This window comes from Erpetoichthys calabaricus, chromosome 3, assembly GCF_900747795.2.
Source record: "Erpetoichthys calabaricus chromosome 3, fErpCal1.3, whole genome shotgun sequence".
In the NCBI taxonomy this organism is placed as follows: Eukaryota; Metazoa; Chordata; class Cladistia; order Polypteriformes; family Polypteridae; genus Erpetoichthys; species Erpetoichthys calabaricus.
Genome location: NC_041396.2, coordinates 64732930 through 64753743, shown reverse-complemented (window position 1 = coordinate 64753743; position 20814 = coordinate 64732930). Strand labels below are relative to the sequence as shown.

Below are 20814 nucleotides of genomic sequence, written 5' to 3'. Positions count from 1 at the left end.
GAAATCCTTCACATTTTTGGGCACAGGTATCACAAACAGTCTCAGCTAGGACATAAACACCACTTACATCACTAAAAAGACACAGCAGTGAGTGTACCTCTTACTCCAAGAAAAGAAATTAAATATTTCCCAGCCAATCCTATTTCAATTTTACAAAGCCATAATTGAAAGTGTAATCACGTTCTCCATTGTTGTCTGGTTTAGTACAGGAATGGCACATTCCAAATCTAAAGTACAGCATATTGTGGTGTCTCTGCTGAGAAAATAACTTGCTATGCTCTTCCATCTGTGCCTGACTTGTGCACATCTCGTGTCATTAACCATGCCGAAAGGATCACCGTGGATCCATCTCACCCAGCTCATCACTTATTCCAAAAACTCCTCTCTGGTAAATGCTTCAGGTCAATTTCTTATGAGGGTGTTTGTGTTTACAGTGTATGTACATGTATGTGTGTTCACGTTCATACACACTGCAGACTAACATTTTCACTTTTTTCATACATCATCATTTGCACATCTATTTTATAATTATAATATACTGCAACTTTGAAGTCATTCTTTTTAACATATGCTATTTGTGTAATTTGTATGTGATGCTATGTTCTGTTCTAAGCAGCTCTAAATCTACCATGCAAAATTCCTGTAGATTAAGTACTGGTGAATAAAAGTGATTCTAATGTCTGCACAGGTTTCATGCCTGTGCTGTGGTTTCCTCTCCCAGTCCAATGAAATGTAGGTTAAGTGGATTGGTGATGCTAAATTGTCCCAAGTTTGAATGTTCGTCTTGTGGCAGACTGATGCTCTGTTCAGCAATTGTTTCCACCTTGCACCCTGTGCTTGCTGTAATAGGGCCAAACTTCCCTGTCTGCTCTGGATAAGCAGGTTTGGAAGATGAATGAAATTGGTAGATGTGGGTTTATTAAAGTTCAACAGGTTAATGAATACATGGTGACCATACAGTAAATATTCTGTAAGATCCGAGTTTATTGGAAATATGATATGTGTTGTTAGTGGTAGTGCTTGGTGGCAGTTTTGACAGTTGAGTTCTATTCTTGAGTAGAATTTGTATGGTCTGTGTTTTAAATAATGTATGCATTATATAAAATAAGGTTTCGCAGTATACTGGTAGAGTGCCAAAAAACCCAATCTTTGAAACAGCGCGGTACTGTCATCTTTAATTTCAGTGCCAGATGTAAATGGTAGTTTTTAAGCACCTCCTGTTCAGTCATTTATTTGTGTGATCAGAACTCTAACCCCCTACCAGGTCCCGATCCCTGGTTTTCGAAACCAAGAGACTCCAGGGAACAAGCAAGCACCTGTTAATGATTTGCTGAATGTGTTATGGCAAGGAGGCACTCTTGTTTGCAGACTGTGGGATTGAAGGAGCTACGAGACTGGGCGTTTGTGGAGAAGTTATCCATTATTTGCTTTGGAACTATTTTGGTACCAGTGCTGAGGTTCAAAAGCTGGTATTGATACTAAAGTCAATTTTTGGACCAATCTAACAATAATGTACAGTAAATAAAATTATGTTGGTCTGTGTTTTACAAAAAGAAAACAGGCTTTCATATAATTTTAATTTTGTTCCATTTTCTATATAATCAACAAAATTTGCAACTTGCAGGTAAAGAAATAAATGTCCTGCTGCAATCTCTATTTTGCCTCCTGGTTGTTTGGACATGCATAAATTGTCGAGACTGTACTTAATGAAATGTGACCGTGTGAAGTAATAATTACAAGGCAAGATTTATTACTGTGTACAAAGTGTTTCTATGTTGTTTTTGGAAGGAAAAGATGCAAAGCATCTATACAGAGATTGGGAACAAAAAAGACGTTCCATCTCACCTGCAGGTGTGACTTCAGACAATGCAATTCTCTAGCCGTGTGGTGAAGCATCTGCAATGTGCCCCAAGACTGGAGCTCTCTGAGTACAATGAGATTTGTTGTCATTTGTTGTATTTTGTTTGTGGTTATCATTCTGTCCTACGTCTTTTATTGTTTCAGGTACGGTGATGCAGTGGTTAGCTCTACTGCCTCACAGCTCAGATCACATTTTTGCCACGATAATTAGTCTAGGCATAGTTAGCCGATGCTTCCCTAGCCCTCAGGGACAAATGCAACACCACTGCAGCATTATAATCCACTCAAATGTAATTTAGTTACTCCTTCAACATTGGCGAACTCTGTGAAATGAAGCCAAAGTTCCAGAGCATTTCCATGATTTCACCGAACTTGCTGCAAAGCAAACTCTGCAATGTTCACTCTTCACTAATCCAGACATTTCCAAAAAGAAGGTAGAGAAAAGCTATCTGCCGTCAAATCAATATGTTGGAGTGTTTTGTTTGGCTTATTTAAGTTCTACCACAGTCCTGCCACTATGATCTGTTAATGTGTTTGAGTTTACTAATATACACTGTAATATCGCTTCTTTCATGCGGTGTATCTCCTCTTTTTCCACAGCTATTATTTCCTATCTTTCATCAGAGTACTTTTATATACACATTTTTCACATGGCCACCTTACCCCTCTTGGGCATTCAGCAATATTGTATATGATTGAACTGGTTATGGGCAGCGTAATAAGAAGGCTAAGCAATTTCATCCTTGGATTCCAAGACTCACAGAATTTCTGGGTCTTTCCCATGGGTAGAAGTAATATCTTGGCATTAAAGCATGGGCACCAATTACCACAGTAGGTTAGCAAGAAGAGAAAGAGCAGAGAAGAGTCAGTAATAGTTAATAATTGTCCATTTTGTATTTTAGTGCAAATGATTAAATCAACTAAGATACAAGAAGAATAGCTAATCCACATTTTTAATTAGGGCATGCTAAACTAAATCGGTACCTCTTCAACCTGGATTTAAAAGCTGAGATTGAAAAGGCACCTCTTAAACAAATAGGCCAACTTTTTCTCATCTTTAAGGCATTGTATCTTTAAGCTCAACCTCCCACTGTTTTGTTTATCTTTGGAATTTTTAGTAGACTGGCATCTTGAGATTATGATACATGCTGCAGTCTATATGTAATGTAAGTTGCCTGTTGGCCAATTAAGTGTTTATATATTTGAAAAAGTATTTTGAAAATAGTCCTAAATGTAACTGGAAACCAGTGTAAGGACTTAAGAAACAAGACTTAAGTAGTCATACTTCCTTGCTGAAGTTACAATTCTTGTAGCAGTATTTTGAATTTAATTACAGCTACAAAGGGAATGATTTGAAAAGCTTGTGAACAACACTGAAGTAAACATAAGTTTTAAACTTATTTGAAACAACAACAATAATACTAGTATTTATGTATTGTAATGGGTGCAAAAGCCGGACCAGAACTACCCTGCTGCATCATCCTGGCATATATTGTATATGCATACAGTATCTATAGAACATCAGAACAAAAGCAGTTCAGACCTAGTGCAGATAGCATAAAGCAGATAGACACAAACACTGTAAGATGCACAATTCAGTAGGACATTTCATACCAGAAAGGCTATATACAATATTTCCTTTTGCTTTCAAATTTCAATCTACACAGCACACCAGTTCAAGGAAAAAAAAAATCTAAATCTGATGTACTCTTTTAATCTTACACCTGTCAACTTTGTAATGGAAAAATTAATTTAGGAATAGATGTAAATATGACATTTATTTCTTTCTTAAACATTGTCTAAGTTGTTGCTGTACAAGGTATAGTTATACATTGACTGTTTCTTTTGATACTTTTTCATCGTGTTAACAGAGATCAAAAGAAGTTACTTCTGCAGACACATTTACACCATCTGCTCGAATAAGCTCTGTGTCTAGAGGGATCAGAGGAAAACGGAAAGTAGGTAAGTCGAATCTTTGGTTACTATACTCCTCATCTTTGTTTTGTAAAAGTTTGCAAGGTTGTAACACAAGACTGAACTTATTTGTATAACAATGATTTTTTATTTTGTGTTTCTTCATTTTTACTTTCCAGAACAAGGACGCCTGTGGTACTTGTGTGAGGGTTTTCAGTTTATTCTAACTCGACAAGCTGATGCTATCAAAGCCCTAGGAGTCTGCGCACAATTCAAAGTATGTCAAACTGACAAACATTTCACTGTTAATAGAACCAAAATTTCCTTTTTAACTTAAGGGATTTACAAATTCATTTTATGTCTCTTACAATTATCATCATTTGCAGATATTAAGTTTTTTAGTGTTTTTTTTTTAATTTTTATTTTCATGCATTGCTACTGTTGTGAGAAGACATCAGTGAGGCAAACAAAATCAGGTTATAGGGATTGTCATTTCCTGCAAAGCAGTTTATTCACAATAAACATTGGTGGCAACTTGGATAAAGGACACCTAAAACTGTAGTCATTCATCGATCAGTTTCTGTGCCCTGGCACCCTTCTGCCAGTTCAGTATGCTTTTATCCCCTTTGTGCCTCTATGGCGAAGAACTTGCAGTTAATTATTTCTATAGCTTGTGTTCTGTGCCATATTCATTACTGCAATTGCTATACATAGTTTATTCATAAATCTGAAATTGCGTGCCTTGTGTAGATGTATATGGATGTTGATTAGTTGACTTTTTAAACATTTTGACAGGAGAAATATACTCAAAGATATGTCTGTATGTGACTGACTTCATTTGCTAATAGTCAATTTGATAATACATTGATCAGCCACAATATTAAAACCAACTGCCCAATATTGTGTAGGTCCCCCTCATGCTGGCAAAACAGCTATAATCCATCAAGACATGGACTCCACAAGACCTAAGAAGCTATCCTGGTGTATGTGGCTCCAATATGATAGCAGCAAATCCTTTAAGTCCTGTAAGTTGTGTGTTGGGGCCTTGATAGATAGGACTTGCTTTTCCTGCACATCCTACAGATGCTCAATCAGATTTAGATTTGGGGAATCTGAAAGCTAAGCAAACACCTTGAACTCTTTGTCATGTTCCTTAAACCATTTGTAATAAGGCGCCCGACCCGGCACAGACTGACACAGAGGCACGTATAAACTCAATGGACTTTTTATTTTCTTCTCCCGTGGGCGCACGTCTTCCCCGTGACCCACAGGTAATACACAGTCCCACAAAACACAAGTCCACAACAACAACAGCACTCTTTCTCCTCTCCCACCACTCCTCCACAAGCTTAGTCCTCCTTCCTCCCGACTCAGGCTCTCTTCAGTGGTGGTGGCTGGCCTTTTTTATACCCCACCCGGAAGCATTCCAGGTGCTTGATCACCTGGATCTAATTGCATTTCCGGGTGGGGCTGAGGAATTGACCAGCCGGGCTGCCAAGTCCATGCAGCTCCCCCTGGCGGCCATCCGACCCCCCAACCAGGCTGTGGAGGACTCCATCTCCTATGGAGCCATGTGCCGGGTTGGGGAATCATTGGCTGCCAGGGAGGCTGCCCCCAAGCGTCCTGGGGGAGGTATTGAACAGTCTATGGCTGCTCCCCCGGAACAGATGCAGCAGAGGCGTCCCTGCCGGGCATGGAACCCGGCTGTCCTTTACACATTCCTGAACAATTTTTTGCAGTGTGGCATGGCGCATTATCCTACTGATTGAGGCCACTGCCATCAGGGAATACTATATGTTGTCTTCAGCAATATTTAGGAAGGTTGAGCGTGTCAAAATAAAATTCACATAAATGCTAAGACCTAGAGCATCACACACAATGTCTCTGCCGGCTTGCCTTTTTCCCATACTGCATCCTACTTCCTACTACCATCTTTTAACCAGGAAACTGACGCGCACACACACACCTGACCATCCACATGATCTAACGTGCTCATTGTATGTGCTTTCGGTGGTGGACAGTGGTAAGCATATAAGCACTCTGACTGGTGTGTAGCTACGCTGCTCCATACGTAGCAAGCTGTGATGCACTGTGTGTTCTGACATCTTTCTCTTATGGCCAGCATTTTGTTTTTCATAAGTTTGTGCTACAGGTGTACTTCTGTGGGATTGGACCAGACGAGCATGCCTTCATTCCAGCTGCTCATCAATGAACATTGAGTTCCCAATAATGCTGTTCACTAGATTCACTAGTTGTCCTTCCTTGGACCACTTTTGATAGATTCTAATGAATGCATACCAGAGAGAAAAACCCACAAGACCTGCTGTTTTGGAGATGCTCTGACCCAGTTGTTTAGTCATCACAGTTTGCTCAGGTCAGAGTTGCTCAGATCCTTACTGTTGCCCATTTGCCTGCTTCCAACATGTCATCTTTAAGAATTGACAGGTGCCATTGTAATGAGGTAATCAATTTTATTCACTTCACCTGTCAGTGGTGAAGTAAAAATATGTGATGCTAGAAACAGGGTAGTGCTTCTATCCACTTTTTTTTTAAATTTTTATAAATAGTATCTTTACTGCTTGAAAGAGCACAAACCTGCAGGGAGGTGCCATGGCCAGACTAGTAGTGCACACATTTGTGCCTTATGTGTATATTCAGTGCAATAGGGTACAGCTGACCAGTAAAACACTTTGGAGAACATTTCCCAAATGATAATTCTCCCCTGAAACATGGAATATGAAATAGAGCAAGTGTTGGAATTCCAGAATTTTAGAACATCTAGGCTGAGAAATACATACAAATAGGAAGACATTTTTTTTACATAATTATCATTTTGAATCTCAGTATACCCAAAAAAATAAGCATTTTTTACTTTGACAGAATTTATTTAAGGCACCATAAATAAGAAATGGATCTTCTTTTTTTTTTTTTTTTTAAATCGTCAAGCATGTGTGAAAGTGCAAGTATACTTTAAACCCCAAAAGTGGTGGTTCAGAGGAATCTGTCTTAAATTTGAGGCTGCCCGAGACAGTTATTTTGATATAGGAACAAATTTTCTTTTTCATTTGAAATGTCATTTGTAGCCCATATTATTAAGAAATGTGATAATCAACTAAAGAAAGTAAAATGGTCACAGTGTGTTTTTGTGAGATAAAAAAGATGCTCTCTTACTGACATAAAAAAGTGATTTTAATGGTACACTTGAGCCAGTTTGGTTTCATTTTTATTGCTTGCACATTGCTGCAATCTGACAACAAATAATAACACCTACAAATGACTAAAACTGTCAAAATCTCATGAGCAGACTGTAAAATATTGCAAAAAAAAAGTTTGAGATGGAAACTGAACTGGCCTTTTGTGTGTGTGTTTGCATTTATTAAACAAAAGTTATAAATACAGCATATGTACAGTAAATAATTATTTAATTCAGTGCAATTTTTATTGCTTGTAGACGTGTTTCCTTAGAAATATTTTTTTTGTTTTGAAGGATAAAATTCTTTGTAGTTTGTGGCGTCTGTATCTGCATAAAAGCCAACAGGCATATACTGACAAGCCAATACAGAGTAAATTCAAAGAGGTAAGTTTTTTTTTTTATGTATTTTATTTCTGCCACTTGGTAATGTTAACTGTAGTTTTAAGTGAATTTTGTGGCACTTGGATATTTTTCAACTTTCTAATTTTGTGTAAAAAATACATTGGAGTTATTATATTATATTATATTATATTATATTATATTATATTATATTCCACCAGAGGGGGTAAACGTTGAACATTTATTCAAGTTATTGTCTGTTTTTTACCTGCATTTTTTATTACTCTTTATTATTTTTTGCTGCTGGAGTATGTGAATTTCCCCCTGGGATTAATAAAGTATCTATCTATCTATCTATCTATCTATCTATCTATCTATCTATCTATCTATCTATCTTTATATATATATATATATATATATTTATATATATATTTATATATATTTATATATATATTTATATATATATTTATATATATATATATTTATATATATATATTTATATATATATATATTATATATATATATATATATATATATATATATATATAATATATTTATATATATATATATATATATATATATATTTATATATAATGTATGAGTTAGAATTATGTGCAAGAATGGTATCAATCCCTTTTTTAAGGCACTCTGTGCTGGTTATAACATGTTGTTAATATGGAAATTTCACTGTGAAATAGGCAAATAATTTTGGTGGTGGAGTGATTGAACAAAACTAAATTTAATTCTGGCTAACCTATTTTTCCAGTTGGGCACAGATAAAGAATGTAGTCACTGTCCTTTTCTTAATTCGCAATATAACTTCCCATAAGCCTATAATGGCAGGAGATTTTAGGTGTGTATTAAATCCCATTTTATTTTGTATTTTGTCAAGGATCTCCCAGTGCTGTACTCTACTGAACAAGGTTGTCATTACAAACAATTACATTTATTGACTACAAGTGAAACAAAACAGCTAATTCTTAAGTCATATTGCGCCTCAGTGCGCAGAGCAGCTGAATAACATTTTGAGGTTCCCCAAAACTTGCCATGTGCTAACATTTCCTTATAATGCTGGAAAGTTGTAAGCTCAGATTTCTGTCCAGAAGAATTCAATTTAAAAAAATTAACACAATGGGAAACGTTAATTTTTTTTTTCCAAAAAAAGAGCAAAACCCCCATTTTGAGTGCCTATCTTATAGACCAGAATTTTTTTGCTTTAGAAAAAAAAAAAAAAATGGAAAAAAGCTTTTCCTTACATAAAAATCACATGATTGAGCTGGATTTGTTAAAGAGTGACATTTAATATTAAACTTTTTGTAACTGTAATATGTACTATATCCCTAGAGCTTCTCATCTTATAGAGATACTGCTATATCTGGATACAGATGCAGATTTGCGTTTGGATTCAAACTAAGTCAGTGGATATTATTCTGCAGCTCAGAAACTTCTGCTTATTTTCTTCCTATTATCACCAGTGCTATTGTTACCGAACCACTAGTTATTTGACTTTGCAAAGCCAGACATCCAGGGGGTTGTAATGGAAGTACTCCTACTTCTCATATGATGCTCTGCATTACTGATTTATAATAATTACAGTTATTGCACTGAATCTTTTTGATCAATTACAACTCATGTTTTCAAGGTTAACTACAATTATGAGCATTTTATCCCTAATAAACAGTACTGCACGTCCGCCTAAATTTCATCAGTTTTCATTATTGTTACAGAGCATGTATTGTAATATGGCGCTATATAGCGCCCGACCCGGCACAGACTTATGCAGAGGCACGTGTAAAATAAACAGTCTTTTTATTTTTCTTCAGCTGGAGGGCACGTCTTCCCCGTAATCCCTCCAGCCACAACACAGTCCCATAAGCACTTAATACAACACAAAACAACTCTTTTCTCTCTACTTTGGCACCACCACTCCTCCCAGGCAACCTCTTCCTCCTGATTCTGGCTCCTGAGTGGTGGATGCTGGCCCTTTTTATAGCCCACCCGGAAGTGCTCCAGGTGCTTGATCATGCTGGCTCCATGCAGCACCCCTTGGTGGCCACCCCAGCTCCGCACAAGGTTGTGGAGAACTCCATCTTCCAGGAAACCCTTCGGGAAACTGAGGCACCATCGTCAGCCAGGGAGGCTGCCACCAAGCGTCCCGGGGGAGGTAGTGAGATGTCCATAGCTGCTCCCCTGGAACATATACAGAAGGGGAGTCTCGGCCAGGCAAGTTGCTAATGTAATCTTCTTAATAACGGAGTTTAGTGTATTTATATTACAATTCAACAGTGCTTACATTACCTATAATAGAGGCTTGCAGGATCCCCTTTGCTCCTAATCAACTTAAATCTATAACTTAATAATGGTTGGCTTAATTCATTAATCATTCACAAGTTCCCTTGTTTTGTTGCCTTTTTTTTTTTTTGATTGGACCATTTATATCAGTTAGTTTTATGACATGATTAAAGAAGCTACTTGACTCATTGCTCGTTGAAAGGCTCAGCTCCTATACTTCAGAAGTTCAGATATTTTTGCACATTTACAGTGCACCCGGAAAGTATTCACAGTGCATCACTTTTTCCACATTTTGTTATGTTACAGCCTTATTCCAAAATGGATTAAATTCATTTTTTTCCTCAGAATTCTACACACAACACCCCATAATGACAATGTGAAAAAAGTTTACTTGAGATTTTTGCAAATGTATTAAAAATAAAAAAATTGAGAAAGCACATGTACATAAGTATTCACAGCCTTTGCCATGAAGCTCAAAATTGAGCTCAGGTGCATCCTGTTTCCCCTGATCATCCTTGAGATGTTTCTGCAGCTTAATTGGAGTCCACCTGTGGTAAATTCAGTTGATTGGACATGATTTGGAAAGGCACACACCTGTCTATATAAGGTCCCACAGTTGACAGTTCATGTCAGGGCACAAACCAAGCATGAAGTCAAAGGAATTGTCTGTAGACCTCCGAGACAGGATTGTCTCGAGGCACAAATCTGGGGAAGGTTACAGAAACATTTCTGCTACTTTGAAGGTACCAATGAGCACAGTGGCCTCCATCATCCGTAAGTGGAAGAAGTTCGAAACCACCAGGACTCTTCCTAGAGCTGGCCGGCCATCTAAACTGAGCGATCGGGTGAGAAGGACCTCAGTCAGGGAGGTGACCAAGAACCCGATGGTCACTGCTGTCAGAGCTCCAGAGGTCCTCTGTGGAGAGAGGAGAACCTTCCAGAAGGACAACCATCTCTGCAGCAATCCACCAATCACGCCTGTATGGTAGAGTGGCCAGACGGAAGCCATCCCTTAATAAAAGGCACATGGCAGCCCGCCTGGAGTTTGCCAAAAGGCACCTGAAGGACTCTCAGACCATGAGAGAGAAAATTCTCTGGCCTGATGAGACAAAGATTGAACTCTTTAGTGTGAATGCCAGGCGTCACATTTGGAGGAAACCAGGCACCGCTCATCACCAGGCCAATACCATCCCTACAGTGAAGCATGGTGGTGGCAGCATCATGCTGTGGGGATGTTTTTTGGCGGCAGGGACTGGGAGACTAGTCAGGATAAAGGGAAAGATGACTGCAGCAATGTACAGAGACATTCTGGATGAAAACCTGCTCCAGAGCACTCTTGACCTCAGACTGGGGCGACGGTTCATCTTTCAGCAGGACAACGACCCTAAGCACACAGCCAAGATATCAAAGGAGTGGCTTCAGGACAACTCTGTGAATGTCCTTGAGTGGCCCAGCCAGAGCTCAGACTTGAATCTGATTGAACATCTCTGGAGAGACCTTAAAATGGCTGTGCACCGACGCTTCCCATCCAACCTGATGGAGCTTGAGAGGTGCTGCAGAGGAATGGGCGAAACTGGCCAAGGATAGGTGTGCCAAGCTTGTGGCATCGTATTCAAAAAGACTTGAGGCTGTAATTGCTGCCAAAGGTGCATCGACAAAGTATTGAGCAAAGGCTGTGAATACTTATGTACATGTGATTTCTCAGTTTTTATATTTTTAATAAATTTGCAAAAACCTCAAGTAAACTTTTTTCACGTTGTCATTATGGGGTGTTGTGTGTAGAATTCTGAGGAAAAACATGAATTTAATCCATTTTGGAATAAGGCTGTAACAAAACAAAATGTGGAAAAAGTGATGCGCTGTGAATACTTTCCGGATGCACTGTATATACCTGTTTTGTATGTATGAAGTGAACTGTAATTTTTAACATTGTTTTGACTTGAATTTGGCAAGCTTTGTCTCATTGGCATATCATCAGAGCTGCTTCTGTGACGTATAATCTGCACTCACTGTTTTATTATAATTATGTATTTGTATGTATTGCTGTTACCATGAGCAAATTTAAATTTTTTATTTATTTTGTTCTTTTACTCAGGCACACTAAAATGTTTTGGGAATAATTGTATTTAACATTTATGTTATTCCATTTGCTTGTAGTGCAGGGAGGTTGAAGCATATGGATATACCCCTAGAAATGAAACAGATACTGTAAGACTATGACCTAACAATAACATTTTAAATGTTTTTCATTTGAACTTAGGCATAATGTGGACTCTGAGGCAGCATGCTATTGTCTGTCAGAAAAGGGGTGAGCATGCTGGAAGACTAATCAGTAAATGTGAGATGTGCTGTAATTTTTGAGTCAAGTAATTTAACATCGGGTCCCATGACAGAAAGTTGTATAGTGTGACGTCGGCTTAAGATAAATGAGTTGTGACCAGAGTAACAGTGCAGAGACTATCAAAAAAATATCAGTATTATGGAAACTTTGGGGGGAAAATGATAATGGAAAAAGTTTAAGAACAAACTGGAGATAAACGGTAATAATGTATTTAAAATTGCAATGAAACAAGTCATTTGCTGTTTTGCATCAAACGTCTTGTTCTCCACCCTGGATGGAAAAGTAGAGCAAACAACTTAGCCAAATACTGCTTTTAAGTGATTAGACTGCAGGGATGCTACCGATTTAAACATGGCTTAAATTTCTGTTGATAATGTAAAAGCTGCTTTTGTTGTTAACACCTGAGTAAGTAAACAACTTGGATGCATTAAATCTTTATTAAGGTGTGTGGTCCTGTTTGGTTTATTTTTGGGGGGTTGGAGGTAGTGTGAGCTTGTGTTGCATTTACATTATGCTATTCTGCTACTCTGGAAAGCTTTTTGTTCAATGAGTAGAACTTTTTAAAACTAGTTAGAACTTGGATTCAGTGAGAATTGCAGGATTCTGGATTGTAAAATGCCTTTCAAACTGTCAGGCCCCATCTTGTGTTTATTACAGAGTTATGGGAGGCAGGCTGGACTGGTAAGGAGAAGAATGGCAGGAGTGATTTATGATAGAAGAGTATCTGCAAGAGTGAAAGGGTAGCGAGACCAGCTATGTTGTATGGTTTGGAGATGGTGGCACTGACGAAAAGACAGAAGGCAAAGCTGGAAATGGCAAAGTTGAAGATGTTACAATTTTTGCTTGGAGTAACAAGGGTAGACAGGATTAGGAATAAGTATATTAGAGGGACAACACAGGTACGTTTGGTGACCAAGTGAGAGAGGCTAGATTAAGATGGTTTGGACACATGCATGGGAGAGATGAGGGGTACATTTGGAAAAGAATGCTGAGGATGGAACCGGCAGGCAAGAAGAAAAGAGGAAGGCCAAAGAGGAGGTTTATGGATATGGTGAGGGAGGACATGAAGGCAGTTGGTATGGCAGAAAATTATGTAAAAGACAGGGATAGAGGGAGATGAATGATCCGCTGTGGTCACCCCTAAATGGGAGCAGCCGACAGACGAAGAAAAAGGAGTAGAGTTTATTCCTTTTCAGTCCTTCTTGTGCGGAAAGCTACTGTATATACTGTTTCATGATTATAGAAACTCTGTAGATGTTCTTGTGGTAATTGTTTCTTTATTAACTGTTTATGTCCTAACAAAACATGCTGACATTGGGGATTCATGGGAAATAATAAAATATTTCATATTAAGTATGTATGCTCCCAAAGCATGGCACAGTTGGTTGTAGGCCAAGCTGAAATACAGTCCTTTTCTTGTGATTGACACAAAATTAGCAGTTGTCTATAAGTAAATACAACTTTATGACACATGAAACCAAACATATTACTAGAATGAAATTTACTGCTGGCATGTGGTGTTCTGGTAAATGATGAAATAGAAAAAGTGTTGCTATTAATTAAAAAAAGGCCAGTGATTTCAAAGGGATTGTGCATCAGAGCTGGAGAAGAAGTATATTTTTTTTAGATGACTAGTAAGGTCAGAACCAAAGTTTTTTCTCCTTAAATGTGAAATAATGTGAAACTTAACAGTATTATTTGACTTGCAGGTTTGTGTCTCCAGGCATTAAGTCTTCACAGGAATCATTAGTAAACTTGTCAGCAATTTTTAATGAACTTGCAGTTAAATTGACAAGTCATTACCACTAGGTGGTGCAATATGATAAACATTTGGAGATAGTAAGAACTTTTAAATACTTTTGTTATGAACCAGGAAGATACTTCAGTTATTTGTATGCTGTCTTGTACATAATATAATTTTAGGCAATGTAATTTCTTTCATTTAGAAACATTTAGAATTAAGCTGGTGCCTCTGTGCTCCACTGTACTACTTTTTGGAATGAATGCTGTTCCATTTGGATAGTTAAGGCTATGACTATGCCAAGACAACAAACAAATAATTTCAATAAATACAGTGATCCCTTCTCGATCGCGGGGGTTGCATTCCAGAACCCCCTGCGAAAGGTGAAAATCCGCGAAGTAAAAACCATATGTTTATATGGTTATTTTTATATATTTTAAGCCCTTATAAACTCTCCCACATTCTTATAAACATTTCCTGCACAGTTATACAGCATAAACCCTTTGTATTCTCTTAGATATTAGGTAAGATTCATTGAAATTATGTATGTAAACACACTGTTTATATACAGTAAAACCTAAATATTATTTTAAAGATATCAAGCGTCTCCGATATCACACATGTTACAGCCATTACGATAGACAAGCCACCAGCAATAAATACGTGCAATGCAAGCAAAATTGTATACAGTAAAATGTGTGAAAAGTGACACTAAACATACGTACATGTACTAAGTACTGTATGTAGAAAATTAATTATGGTCACTCACCAAAAATGACATGACGACTTGTCCGATAACAATTTTACTGCACAACAAAAGAGAGCATTACAGCTCTTCTAAAGGAGCCTCTTCAGGCGACTGTAGCACCGCCGTTGTTCTTCTTCTGGCAGTCTTCAATCCAAATCCCTAAAGCAGATTCCATCCGGACTACTGCCTTATTATGTCCACTTGCAACTTTTTTTGCGCCCTGGTTAAAGGACACTGCGGCCATAGATCTTATATTCTTTTCCTCCTTTTTAAATAAAAAGAATTGTGGACTCATTGATGCCGTAATGATAATAATAATAATTCATTACATTTATATAGCGCTTTTCTCAGTACTCAAAGTGCTATCCACACAGGGAGGAACCGGGAAGCGAACCCACAATCTTCCACAGTCTCCTTACTGCAAAGCAGCAGCACTACCACTGCGCCACCTGTGAGGACAATGGAGTAATGGAGTCCTACAGCGGCGTAGCTATTCCCTTCCTTCAACATATCCAAAACTTTTACCTTTTTGGCAATCGCTAGCATCTTCCATTGGTGCTTGGGCATGGCCCCTGAAGCAGTAGCAAGAGCAGATCGTTTTGGAGCCATAACAAAGGGCTTGACTATGCACAAAGATAAAAGCAAAAGAGCGCAAAATTTAACTCTTTACTCAGCGAAACACGTTGATGCTGAATGAGCGAGACGAGACTTCCTGGTTAATGCAGCGGAATCGAATTTGGCGCTCTGTCGCTGAGCCAATCAGCACACAGGAACTTAACTGCGTGCTCTGATTGGGTAGCTTCTCAGCAATCCGCCAATAGCGTCCCTTGTATGAAATCAACTGGGCAAACCAACTGAGGAAGTATGTACCAGAAGTAAAAAGACCCATTGTCCGCAGAAACCCGCGAAGCAGCGAAAAATCCGCATTATATATTTAGATATGCTTACATATAAAATCCGCGATAGAGTGAAACCGCGAAAGTTGAAGTGTGATATAGCGAGGGATTACTGTACTACATCTATGCTTTATGAAAGGAAGGACCAGGGGAGATAGCATGCACAGGGCATTGTCTCCCCCAGATCGCTACATGGCTATCTTACTGGGTTGTGGCAGTGCAATGGATTCTCAGATTCTCACATGGTGCTCTAGCTCCCCAAACACCTGAGACAGACAGGCATGGACACAAGTTGCCACAATCAAGTTTTTATTCAGTGGGAAACCCTTCAAGTAACTGTTTCTCACTAAGCACAGTTACAAAGCACACAGGCAACAAACAGCAATTCCCTTTGTCTTTATCTCTCTCTTACTCTCTGCATCCTCCGCTCCTACAGTAAGCGTTGTCCTCCTCCTCCCAGCTCTGGCTTTCGGAGCATGACCGGCAGCTTCTTTTATGTGACACATGGGAGTACTTCTGGTGTTCCATAATCATGACTTGGGAGCACTTCTCAGTTAGGCTGGAGCTCGACAAGGTAGGGCTCATTAGTCCCCAGAGTAACCCCTAGTGGTGTCTACGGAACCCAGCAGGGCTGAGCTAAAGAACTCCAGTTTCCATGAGGCCCTGTGAGAATCCGTGGGGCTGTCATGTAATGATCCAGGGGAGATAATGCCCTATGCATGCTATCTCCCTCAGTGCCTTTTTTCTGAGGGCGTCCAGCTGATCCTTACAGCTTATATATATTTGTTTGCTTTGAGTAAACATAAGGAGAAAAAAAAAGAAAGCTAAATTTGGAGTGAAGTTGCAAATTTTAAGAAAAATAATGCATTATATATAACTGTTTGATGTGACACTGAAGTTAACTTAGAATATACTGTACAGTTGTTTAATCATATTTTTTCTTCTACGTATCCTGAAATATGAAATATTTCTTTTTTTTTTTTTTTGGGTCACGGAATCTCAGTGCTATCAGCTACTGAGTAGTGGATCGGAATCCAATACTATCAATGAATTGTCCTCTTTTTCTGAAAGTGAGAATGGAAGCAGATCTCCAGATGAGAACTCGGACATTGCTTCAGAATCCAAAGCTTCATCTTTGTCAGGTTTGAACTTCAAAAATCCTGGCCTTAAATCTGAAAACAGTTTTGAACAGTTAAAATGCTTGTATTACTAAGCTTAGCATTAAAATGCCTTTTGGGAATGCACTGTAATCAAACAAAGGCTACATTGAACTTGGACTGTTATTACAATTTACCTTTTATGTAGAACTTATACAGGTATTAGACACTAACTCATCAGCTTGTCGAATCATTTGTTTCTATGAAATTTGTGTGCAAGATGGTATTAATTAAACCATTGTTTAATAGTAGACTTTTATAATCTTAATGGTGTGATGGGTTATTGTTGATTCTGTTGCAATGGGTATAAAGCAGTACCACACTCTTGAATGTAAAAATAATAATGGCTGATCCACACCTATTGGATCTTTTGGACTCCTGTAATCAGGAAGTTGCTCAACAGTTCTCTTTATCATCAGTAACCGATGATAATGCTTTCCTTATAGTAAAATTATTTTCTTAATTATTTTTGCTGATTTGTCCCTTGGTTTCAGTGAGCTTTTCTTTAAAAGCCTCAACCACTGATACATTGAGCAAGAGTCCTTTCTTTACTTAAAAAGTGCAACCCCATGTGAAAGGGTTCTAGGTTGTGGGCTGTTTTCGTTTTAAAGAAAGAATTGATTTAATGGTATTTCATCAAAAATGCATGCGTTTTGCACATTTTGATTATTCGACGGGATGACTTTTTGTGGATTATGCAATTTGAGTAACATCAGATTCATGGACTTTTTAATATTACATTTATATACTTTTGATATTCCAGCATTGGCCGCTGTCCACTTCCATTGAGGCATAAGCTTTATTAGCGCAGATTAAAATTTTTTCTCAACCGTAATTGAAAGTACATGAGTTAAGTAACATTTAAAATATCTTTTTGTTTGAGGTGGTATTTTATGTATTTGGGTAGTATACTGCATTCAAGTGACCCTTTTATAAAACGTCAAACAATATGGCTCAGATTTGCTGATCTCTGGCTGGGAAAGAGTGTCATGTGACATGAAGTATCAGTGGACCAGTTGTTGTTTTTCTCAAAAGTGTGGAAATAAATGCTGTTAAATCTACAGCTGTGTTGCCTAAATTCAGAAGCAGATGCCTATCTCCCAATCAGTGTGAAATTTTTAATCGGCCCACAGTCATTCAATATCTCTTGATTTCCTTAGTAATGGTTTGGTGCAGCCATGCAGCTTTTATGTCAAAATATAAAAAATAAGATATTTGAACAATACATTAAAGTTAATTGGCAATAGTTAACAGTCCCCTTCATTTATTATCATCAGGAATGTGTTATAAGTAACTTGAAACACACGTTAATAGTTTCATAGACCAGTCAGTCACATATTGATAATGTGTCTTCCCTATAGTTTAAATCTTTCCCCATTCCACTAAACTTTCTTAATAAGGACTTGTAGCACTGTATTTATGCTCCGCATTCTAAAAGTTCCAATCTTGCTTTATGCTAAATGTATTTAATGCATAATGTGTACACTCTTATAGCTTTTTGGTGTTTGCTTTAAAGTGTTGTGGTTATATCACATGTTGTGTTATGTTTACAACTGTAATATCAAGAACAAATTTCTAGTAACTGTAATGCTGTGAAAAAGTATTTGACGCTACCTGATTCCAAAAACCCATAGCATCCATTTGAAAAAATATTTGCCCCCTAGGTGCTCAGTCAACCAACGAACCAAATTTAAACAGCGGGTTAAATTAGACTGTACACAACCATTCGTGATTGCTGCAGACCTTTCTGAATCTAAAAATAACTTAAATAGAACCTTTCCAGCATTGTGACATTGTCTAAAATGTCACTATAAGCAGCACAACATGTCTCAATCGAACGAAATTCCAGAAGAATCAAGAAAGAAGTTTACTGAAATGTGTCATTTGGGAAAGGGCTATAAAGCAAACTCTAAAGCCCTGGTACCCTAGTGAACCACTATGCGAGCCATCATCTCCAAATGGAGAAAACTTGGAACAGTGGTAAATTTGTGGCTGGCCGAACAAAATGACTCCAAGAGCACTTAGGTAACTCATTTGGGAAGTCGTAGAAGAAACTGCAGACATCTGTCAGCTCAGTTAATATCAGTGTTCATGATTCCACCATTAGAAAGACCCTGGTCAATAATGATATCCAAGGGAGAGTTGCAAATTAAAAAACACTGCTAAACAAGAGAAACATAGACTTGTGTATTATTTGCCAAAAAATACCTTGATTACCCTCAAAACTTATTTTATAATATTCCGTGGACTGAGTTAAAGGTGGAAATTTTTGAATAGCGTGGGTCTTGTTACTTCTGACATAAAGCCTAATGTATCTTTCCACAATAAGAACAACGTGGCCACAGATAAACCATGGTGGTGTTAGAATGGAGGTATGTGGATGCTTTGCTGTTTCAGGAACTGGGCTACTTGCCACAACTGAGGAAAGTGTGAATTGCAACTGTCTACCAGAAGATACTGAAGGAGAAAGTCCAATCATTAGTCTGTGCTCTGAAGTGCAAACTCAATTGGGTTATGCAGTAGGACAACAATCCAAATTACAAGAGCAAATCCACTCCTGAATGGCTGAAGGAAAACAAAAATTCAGACGTGAGCGTCAGTAGACTTTGCATCTAGGAACCAAGTTATCCGAACTATTCTACAACAGTTCAGTAATTATTTACTGCTCTGATGCTGATCTTTCTGATCATAAAATAGGTCATTACGATAGCAATTGACAAGAGAAATTCATAATTAATTGCAGAATTATGGTATTTGAGGGTTCCTCTAAAGTGCATCTTTCTTTTGCACAATTTGGCTCAAAAACTAATCGGCACATCATCATCTCATAACAGGCTTAAGTTTTGAGTTTGGTATTTTTCTGTTTAAACAAAAAAGCTTTCTTATTCATGTAAGCACAAAACAGTAACAGTCTTCATTAACTTTTTTCCCCTTCTTGCAGATTTTGATGATAATACATCTCTGTTTTCTGGTTCCATTGATGGAAGCCTTTATAAATCCTTTAGGAAGGGAAATCAGATGTATATGAGTATGCCAATGACTCTGGCTTTTTGCTATCTATCTTTGCTGTGGCTTAGAGAGTCTATGACACTGTCTGAGCTTCTGAAGTAAGTAAACAACAAGATTTACAAATTCCAACAAAAAAGATGCAGTTTGAGTATGTGTGTTTTAAGTTATAAATGATATATGAAGAGAACCATTGCATGAAAAGGTGAACAATATCTTTGGCTATAATGTAGGTTCTTCCACATGCTTAAGGAAGAGTGAAGTTACTGTAGTGTATGTGTATGTATGTTTTAAAACACTAAAATTATTTAAGAAGAAAAGTTTGCGGCCAGGTGTTGGGAGAAAGCTCTCCTGTACAATCAAGTATCTAGCAGTCACAAATTGCCTGATTTTTATTACATTTTATTGCATAATCTTATTGCGCATATATATATTTATTAAACCTTTCTTGTGTTTGCATGCAATGAAGACACATTCTGTATTCTCATTTTAAATTTATTTCCTTTATTATTTTCATTATGAATATTTGTATTTTTGCATACTCTGTGCATATTCTTTTTGCTCTATACTCACTTTCAAAGGAGACCTTGCATACCTTTATCACAAAATACTAGTTATGGAAAAATGTTCTCTGACAGATGGATGATGTTATATATATATATATATATATATATATATATATTACATCGGTACAAAAATGGAAATTTGAACTTTTTTGCAGTGTCTGCACTTTAAAATAGTTTATTTTCAATATTCTTTTTTGGTATAAATTTATTTTATGGTGAAGCTGTGACAATATCGCAGTTAATCTCAAAGGTAAGCTGATGATCTGAACACAAGTGAGATGGTGAAACTTTATCTGTTAATGTTTGGTAATCAAACCCCCTTTTTTCTTATCTTAGTTATTACATTTTTGTTTTATTGGGTTAAGTTCCAATGTTGCTAATAATCATACCTAAAGAATCTTTTGTATAGTAACATTTCCTTGTGTGAACTGAGGTCTGAGTGTGATGTCTTGGCTTTATTCTCATATATTGGGTATGTGCATTGAATAAGTATACTTCAGCCAGAAGTTGGGTTTAAAGTTGGAAGTTTATTAAAGCAACACAGTTTTTTTTTTTGTTTGTTTTTACTCCTGTCCCAATGCCTATAAGAACTGTGCAAAACTCATGTTTCCCTTTTGTCAGTTCTATGAAGTTTTAAAATATTTGTTCTGAGGCTATGTTCATCAGTCACTTAAGTGAATAGATACTCAAATTTAAATTATCCTCCTTACCTCTACCATTATTGTTCACTTAATCACCCAAATCACAAGTGTACCAACTGA

The 20814-nt window shown here is 37.5% G+C and overlaps 1 protein-coding gene across 1 annotated transcript in view; it reads left to right on the top strand.

Annotated features, from left to right (window-relative positions):
* taf1b (TATA box binding protein (Tbp)-associated factor, RNA polymerase I, B) overlaps nucleotides 1–20814 on the top strand; it is a 181575-nt gene that overhangs the window by 3600 nt on the left and 157161 nt on the right. The window contains exons 3-7 of the mRNA XM_028796877.2: nucleotides 3732–3822; nucleotides 3954–4051; nucleotides 7262–7351; nucleotides 16328–16466; nucleotides 19423–19588. Of these exons, the coding sequence (XP_028652710.2) occupies nucleotides 3732–3822; nucleotides 3954–4051; nucleotides 7262–7351; nucleotides 16328–16466; nucleotides 19423–19588 (584 nt within the window). The remainder of the gene's footprint in view (nucleotides 1–3731; nucleotides 3823–3953; nucleotides 4052–7261; nucleotides 7352–16327; nucleotides 16467–19422; nucleotides 19589–20814) is intronic.